General features: G+C 46.3%; 3 protein-coding genes across 3 annotated transcripts in view; all 3 read right to left on the reverse strand.

The window, feature by feature from the left end:
• LOC138861772 (uncharacterized) overlaps positions 1-971 on the reverse strand; it is a 1,280-nt gene extending 309 nt beyond the window's left edge. The window contains exons 1-2 of the mRNA XM_070121604.1: positions 291-971; positions 1-249 (exon numbers count right to left, since the gene is read on the reverse strand). The exon at positions 1-249 is cut by the window's left edge and continues 309 nt beyond it. Coding sequence (XP_069977705.1) covers positions 1-249; positions 291-971 — 930 coding nt within the window. The remainder of the gene's footprint in view (positions 250-290) is intronic.
• Positions 972-988: 17 nt separating this feature from the next.
• LOC138861773 (uncharacterized) lies at positions 989-1,623 on the reverse strand. Its single transcript, XM_070121605.1, has 2 exons — positions 1,239-1,623; positions 989-1,131 (listed from the first exon to the last, which is right to left on the reverse strand). The coding sequence occupies exons 1-2, from the start codon at positions 1,621-1,623 to the stop codon at positions 989-991; spliced, it is 528 nt and encodes a 175-aa protein (XP_069977706.1).
• Positions 1,624-2,100: 477 nt separating this feature from the next.
• LOC138861774 (craniofacial development protein 2-like) lies at positions 2,101-2,931 on the reverse strand. The gene has a single exon (XM_070121606.1). It carries the CDS (start codon positions 2,929-2,931, stop codon positions 2,101-2,103), a length of 831 nt encoding a protein of 276 aa, XP_069977707.1.
• Between the last annotated feature and the right edge of the window lie 4,569 nt (positions 2,932-7,500).

Here is a 7,500-nt window from a genome sequence, read left to right on the forward strand (position 1 = left end):
GCCAGACAACAGTCTCTTTGGAAGCCGGTGTTCTGGCATACGAACTACATGGCCTGCCCAACGAAGCTGTAACTGCATCAGGATGGTGTAGATGCTGGGCAGACCAGCCCCAGTGAGGCCTTCAGTGTCTGGTATCCTGTCTTGCCATTTTATGCCGAGGAGTTTTCTGAGGCACGTGGTGCGGAAGTGGTTCAGCTTCCTGGCATGACGTTGATAGACTGTCCATGTCTCACAGCCGTAGAGCAGAGTCTGCCAAAGGCAGAGCTTGCTTTGGCGAGTCTAGCATTCACTTCATCGTCGATGACAAAGTTTCTTGAAAATGTGCTGCCAAGGTAGGTAATCTTGTCCACAGCATTCAGCTGCTGCCTGTTGACGGTGATATTGGGTTCAGCGTATGGCTTTCCTGGAGCTGGCTGATGCATAACCTCAGTCTTCTTTGTGCTGATGGTAAGGCCAAAGTTGTTGCAGGCTTCAGAGAACTTGTCGACACTGCACTGCATGTCAGCCTCGGTGGCAGCGTTGAGGGCGCAGTCATCGGTAAACAGGAAGTCGTTGACGGTGTCTTTTGAGACCTTGGTTTTAGCTTTTAGCCTCCTGAGGTTGAAGATGGAGCCGTCAGTCCGGTAAGTGATGCCGATGCCTACGTCTGAGTCTCTGAAGGCATCAGTCAGCATGGCGGAGAACATGAGACTGAAAAGGGTGGGAGCAAGGACGCTGCCTTGTTTCACTCCATTTGAGATGGGGAAGGGATCATAGGTCTCTCCATTGTCCTGGACTCTTGCCAGCATTCCATCGTGAAGTTGTTGTACGATGGTGATGAACTTTCTGGGGCATCCGTACTTCACCATGATTCTCCAAAGACCCTCTCTACTGACCATATCGAAGGCCTTGGTCAGATCAATGTAAGTGGAGTAGAGGTCGGCATTCTGTTCCTGACGCTTCTCTTGTAGCTGTCTAGCAGCAAACATCATGTTGACAGTCCAAGTTCTTACCGGAAGCCACACTGTGTCTCTGGTGGGAGACCTTGTTCAAGGTGCGTGATGAGGCGGTTTAGCAGAACTCTAGCCAGAATCTTGCCGGTTATGGACAGCAGGGAGATTCCACGATGGTTGTCACAGGCATGGCGATTTCCTTTGCGTTTATAGATATGAATGATTGAGGCATCCTTAAATTCCTGTGGCACTCGTTCGTGCTACCAAATGAGTTGGAACAGCTGGCGCAGTTTCTCAAAGCCACACCACCTTCTTTGTAGACTTCAGCTGGGATGGAGTCTGAGCCAGGTGCTTTGCCACTGAATAGAAGACGAACTGCTTTCTGAATCTTCTCCAAAGTTGGTACAGCATCCATTGTCTTTCCAACAGGAACCTGAGGTAGCCTATCAATGGGTTCATCGTTGATGGTGGATGGCCTGTTCAGTACACTATCAAAATGTTCAGCCCAACGTTCCAGAATTTTGTCTTTGTCAGTGATCAGAGTTGACCCATCTGCACTGAGGAGGGGGGATGATCCTACAGAGGTAGGGTCATAAACTTCCTTCAAGCCATCGTAGAAGTTTTTCTTGTCGTGTTTGTGTGCAAAGCCCTGGATCTCATTGGCTTTGTCACTCAGCCAGGAATCTTGCATCTAGCGCATCTTGACTTGAATGGTGCTCCGTATGTTCCTCAGTGCGTCTTTCTTTGCTGTTGACTTTGGGTTGTTGAGGTGTGCTCTGTATGGGCTACGCTTCTTCTCTAACAACTGCTTGATCTCTGTGCAGTTCTCATCGAACCAGTCCTTGTGTTTCCTGGTACTTGGCCCTAGGCACTCCATGGCTGTGTTATACACTGTCTCACGATTTGCAGTCCATGTCTCAACATCCTCGCCTTCCAACAGGGTGGAGTCAAGGCGTTGTTCTAGGGTGTCGGAAAAAGACTGCTTGTTGTTGCTCTTCAGTTTGTTGACATTCAGGCGTTTCGGTGTTTTCACGCCTTGTGGCTGTCTCTTGGGCTGGACGCGGATGTTAAGTTTGGAGACAATAAGGCGGTGGTCAGCCCAGCACTCTGCACCACACATGGACTTTGTGACTCATACATCCTGCCTGTCCCTCTTCCTCACGATGACTTAGTTGATAAGATGCCAGTGCTTTGAGCGGAGGTGCATCCATGAAGTCCTGTTGCCGGTAGGGAGGTGGAAGACGGTGTTTGTAATCAAAAGGCCATGCTCTGCGCAGGTCTGGAGGAGTAGTAGCCCATTGCTGTTGCAGTTGCCGACCCCATGCTTCCCGATCACTCCTTCCCAGGAGACGCTGTCACAGCCAACTCTCGCGTTACAATCACCAAGGATGATGAGTTTGTCAGCGTGGGGCACAGCGGTGATGACAGTGTTCAAGTCTTCATAAAACTTGTCCTTGGTCTCATCTGGGTTAGTCATGGTAGGGGCATAGGCACTGACAATGGTTGCAAACTTCTGTCCATGAGAGAGGGGAAGTCTCATTGTCATAAGGCGATCATTCACACCCTTGGGGGGACCAGCTAATTTGCCAACCATCGACGTCTTCACTGCAAAACCAACTCCAGCCTCTCGTCTCTCTTCAGGGCCACGTCCACTCCAAAAGAAGGTATATCCTGTGCCTCTTTCACACAGTTCGTCCTCTCCTGCCAGCCTGGTTTCGCTAAGGGCAGCGATGTCAATGTTGTATCTGGTGAGTTCACTTGCGATTAGAGCTGTGCGTCTTTGGGGTCTTTCTGACTCATTCCTGTCAAGAAGCGTGCGAACGTTCCAAGTGCCAATGTTCATAGGCGTAAATCTAGTTTTCTTTTTTGCTACTTTGTTTCGACCACATTGGTAGGGTCCCCACCAGCCACGGTAGACTGGCCAGGGTGTAGAGGAGCAGGCAATGTTTAGGGCACCTTTTCTAGCCCCTTCCTCATGCCATGGAGGTGAGCAGTGCATTCCTGAAGAGGCCTGCTCAGTCGCTCAGACGGCTGCTGAGATCCACTGCTGCTCCGGTCAGTGAATAGCGACCCTATGGCCTGACCCGCCGGTGTGCAGTTTTGCGGCTAATGACTGCCAGTGTACCCACACCTGTCGCTTTCGTCGCATGCCAGTCGCCACAGGACTTGGGAATGAGGAGATGGGATAAAGGAAAAAGGATGACTGATGACTTGCACGATGAATTTGTTTAAAGTGAAGAAGAGTTGCGCATGGTCGACCTCACTCTCTCGTCCGAGACCATCTAGATCCAGTGGCAAGACGAAGTCAAGACGACTGGAGACAGAAACGGATGCAGTGGATGACCAAGATGTTCTACGTGCCTCATCTGGCTCTGTGCACTCCACAGTGCATTGCTGTACCCGCCTTCCTCTCTGTTGAGCCAATCTGGTGGTTTCTTCCGTAGAGTCCGCCGGAGTCCAGTCTTCACATGCATAGGTAGGCAAGCCCTAACTCACCGAGGGTTTGAGACCCGTCGGCTACCCTCACCTGGTTTGGCCGGCCAGTCGAAGCCGTTGTCCGGGGTGTAGCCGCTGCTGCATGCAAACAGCTACTAGGAGCCACAGGTGAGAGCTGGGTGCAGGTGGGAACTAAAGCGGACGAACCACTCCGAAGAGCACAACATGTTCCCCCGTCAGAGGTACTACCCCTCCCTAACACCCCATACATATATACACACACACACGGGCACACACACACACACACATATTGTAAAGGGTTAGTGATAGTTTCACTGCAAAATATGTAAATGAGTGATTGGGTGTGTGAGGATTTGGGTGGTCGAGCCATTTGCGTGTTCTCGTCGACGGGTTCATGAACCCGAAACAGAGGTGATACGACAGCACGACATGCCACTTGGCTCCGATCTCTACACCCATTCACTTCATGTAAGTAATTATATTATTTCTGGTATTTTGTTGGTCTTTGTGTATATTACTTTGAAACTGAACTCTGAACTCTAATTCTACCCATAGAAAAGGGTATGTGATATGTGATATAAGTGAAGATAACTATAAAAAGGTTTTCTTTTTTACAACCTCTATGAATGTTATCTTAATACATGATACCGTCTATCGAACAGCAAAGTGGAGGCCCATTATTCCTATGCCTACATATATGCAGATAAATAAATAGATGATATCGATAGATTGATATATCGATAGATAGACAAATAGATAGATATAGATATATGTATACATTTATATTTGACATCTTTTTATCTGGGAAAACAACACAATACGTGTCATTGGGTAGTCTGTTAAGTTGCAGCGCTTGCTATGGCTGGTTGATCCGATCCTGGAAGGGCAGAATCTATTGCATTTATTGCAGTTATAGTTTGTGCCGTCTTTTTTCGACTCTCTGCCCGTTTCCCTTCCCATTTCTCTTCCTCTTTCTCTTCCTACTCGTCTTTTCATTTATCTTCCTAATTAATTTCCAGCTTCTCTTCCCATTAGTCTACCTTAGAGTCGCGCGCGCACGCCTCGTTATCCAAGTGCAGGTTTTCCTTCAGGTCTTCCTAAGGGCTTCCATTGGACTTTTCTACAGGTTTTCCTACAGGTCTTCCAATGGGTCTTCTACAGGCCTTTCAACGGGTCGCCATATAGGTCTTTCAACAGGTCTTCTACAGGCTTTCCAAAATGTCTTCATATAGGCCTTCCTACAGGTCTTCCTATAGGTTTTCTACAGGCCTTCCAGCAGGTCTTCCTACAGATCACCCAACAGATCTTACTTAAGGTCTTCCAACAGGTCCTCCAAAGGTTTTCTTACAAGTCTTCCTATGGCTCTTCCAACAGTTCTTTCTACAGTTTTTTCCTAAGATCTTTCAACAGGTTTTGCTACAGGTCTTCTTATAGGCCTTCCGACAGGTCTTCCTACAAGTCTTCATATAGGCCTTCCAACTGGACTTCTAAAGATCTTCCAACAGATTATGGCAATGGATTTGCATCCGCCATTGACTGGTGTCACATCTCTTTAAAGAGTAACTGACGTGGATGTTGTCCATGGATTGGTCTAATAATCATTCATATTGATTTCATGTAACCTGCGGGTATACATAATTATTATAATTAAAAAGAAAAAGGTTATTTTTGTAAGCATCTCCCTTTTCTTTACACGAACGCCCTGAGGCAAAAACAAAGCAATGTCGGGGATCACGCAAAGTAGGCGTGCCTTTTCAACCTCACCTGCCGTAGAGCACGGTGCTCACCTGCATTCTCGTGAGTTCTGAAAACATCGTTAGCAGGAACTTTATTTTCAAGTATACTCATACAATCATATTCTTCTTATTGTAAATGTTGAAATAGTAATAAATACTATTGCATATTTCTTTCAGTTTTATTGTATATTGCAAGTTCTGAGAACGAACTACACCAGTGAAACAAAGAGTCGCTGTAACAGCGCCCACTCTCCGCTCTATACAAGACCAATATCCGTTTTCTACAATTCGTGAAAAGGGAGTGACCACTAAAGAAAACGCAGTTTCTTTTATTGTGTGTATAAATAATTGTAAATACATGACCATTCATGAAAATCTATTTATTTTACCCCACCTTCATAATACTAAAGAAAATGAAGGATCAAAGAAGTGAGGATTGTTAAAAGAACCTACCACAGGTGTGAGTGCCCACAGGTGTGGCTGGGTGCTGGAGATCGACGGGGAGAGCCGGGACGACTCCCCCGACGGCTAAGGCCTGGATAGGCCTGGTGCTGCTTGCTTTGGATTTGCTCTGCTGGAGGATCGTGAGTGCTGATCTCGGCCAACAGGTCCACTAAAGGTCTTCTAAAGGTCTTCCTACAGGTCTTCTAAAGGTTTTCCTACAGGTCTTTCTACTGGTCTTCTAAAGGTCTTCCAACAGATCTTCTAAGGGTCTTCCAACAGGTCTTCTAAAGGTCTTCCAACAGATCTTCTAAGGGTCTTCCAACAGGTCTTCTAAAGGTCTTCCAACAGGTCTTCTAAAGGTCTTCCTACAGGTCTTCTAAAGGTCTTCCAACAGATCTTCTAAAGGTCTTCCAACAGATCTTCTAAGGGTCTTCCAACAGGTCTTCTAAAGGTCTTCCAACAGGTCTTCTAAAGGTCTTCCTACAGGTCTTCTAAAGGTCTTCCAACAGGTCTTCTAAAGGTCTTCCAACAGATCTTCTAAAGGTCTTCCAACAGGTCTTCTAAAGGTCTTCCAACAGGTCTTCTAAAGGTCTTCCAACAGGTCTTCTAAAGGTCTTCCAACAGGTCTTCTAAAGGTCTTCCAACAGATCTTCTAAAGGTCTTCCAACAGGTCTTCTAAAGGTCTTCCAACAGGTCTTCTAAAGGTCTTCCAACAGGTCTTCTAAAGGTCTTCCAACAGGTCTTCTAAAGGTCTTCCAACAGATCTTCTAAAGGTCTTCCAACAGGTCTTCTAAAGGTCTTCCAACAGGTCTTCTAAAGGTCTTCCAACAGGTCTTCTAAAGGTCTTCCAACAGATCTTCTAAAGGTCTTCCAACAGGTCTTCTAAAGGTCTTCCTACATGTCTTCTAAAGGTCTTCCAACAGGTCTTCTAAGGGTCTTCCAACAGATCTTCTAAAGGTCTTCCAACAGGTCTTCTAAAGGTCTTCCAACAGGTCTTCTAAAGGTCTTCCTACAGGTCTTCTAAAGGTCTTCCAACAGGTCTTCTAAAGGTCTTCCAACAGATCTTCTAAAGGTCTTCCAACAGGTCTTCTAAAGGTCTTCCAACAGGTCTTCTAAGGGTCTTCCAACAGATCTTCTAAAGGTCTTCCAACAGGTCTTCTAAAGGTCTTCCAACAGGTCTTCTAAAGGTCTTCCAACAGGTCTTCTAAAGGTCTTCCTACAGGTCTTCTAAAGGTCTTCCAACAGGTCTTCTAAAGGTCTTCCAACAGATCTTCTAAAGGTCTTCCAACAGGTCTTCTAAAGGTCTTCCAACAGGTCTTCTAAGGGTCTTCCAACAGGTCTTCTAAGGGTCTTCCAACAGATCTTCTAAAGGTCTTCCAACAGGTCTTCTAAAGGTCTTCCAACAGGTCTTCTAAGGGTCTTCCAACAGATCTTCTAAAGGTCTTCCAACAGGTCTTCTAAAGGTCTTCCAACAGGTCTTCTAAAGGTCTTCCAACAGGTCTTCTAAAGGTCTTCCTACAGGTCTTCTAAAGGTCTTCCAACAGGTCTTCTAAAGGTCTTCCAACAGATCTTCTAAAGGTCTTCCAACAGGTCTTCTAAGGGTCTTCCAACAGATCTTCTAAAGGTCTTCCAACAGGTCTTCTAAAGGTCTTCCAACAGGTCTTCTAAGGGTCTTCCAACAGATCTTCTAAAGGTCTTCCAACAGGTCTTCTAAAGGTCTTCCAACAGGTCTTCTAAAGGTCTTCCAACAGGTCTTCTAAAGGTCTTCCTACAGGTCTTCTAAAGGTCTTCCAACAGGTCTTCTAAAGGTCTTCCAACAGATCTTCTAAAGGTCTTCCAACAGGTCTTCTAAAGGTCTTCCAACAGGTCTTCTAAAGGTCTTCCAACAGGTCTTCTAAGGGTCTTCCAACAGATCTTCTAAAGGTCTTCCA

The sequence above is a fragment of the Penaeus vannamei genome, chromosome 5, assembly GCF_042767895.1.
Source record: "Penaeus vannamei isolate JL-2024 chromosome 5, ASM4276789v1, whole genome shotgun sequence".
Classification (NCBI taxonomy): domain Eukaryota; kingdom Metazoa; phylum Arthropoda; class Malacostraca; order Decapoda; family Penaeidae; genus Penaeus; species Penaeus vannamei.

Excerpts from the sequence above, each read along its gene's own strand:
- LOC138861773 (XM_070121605.1), bottom strand. The coding sequence starts at position 1,623 with ATGCAAGATTCCTGGCTGAGTGACAAAGCCAATGAGATCCAGGGCTTT. Across the intron at positions 1,132-1,238 it reads TGAAGTCTACAAAGAAGGTG|GAAATCGCCATGCCTGTGAC; the intron begins GTGTGGCTTTGA and ends ATAAACGCAAAG.
- LOC138861774 (XM_070121606.1), bottom strand. The coding sequence starts at position 2,931 with ATGCACTGCTCACCTCCATGGCATGAGGAAGGGGCTAGAAAAGGTGCC.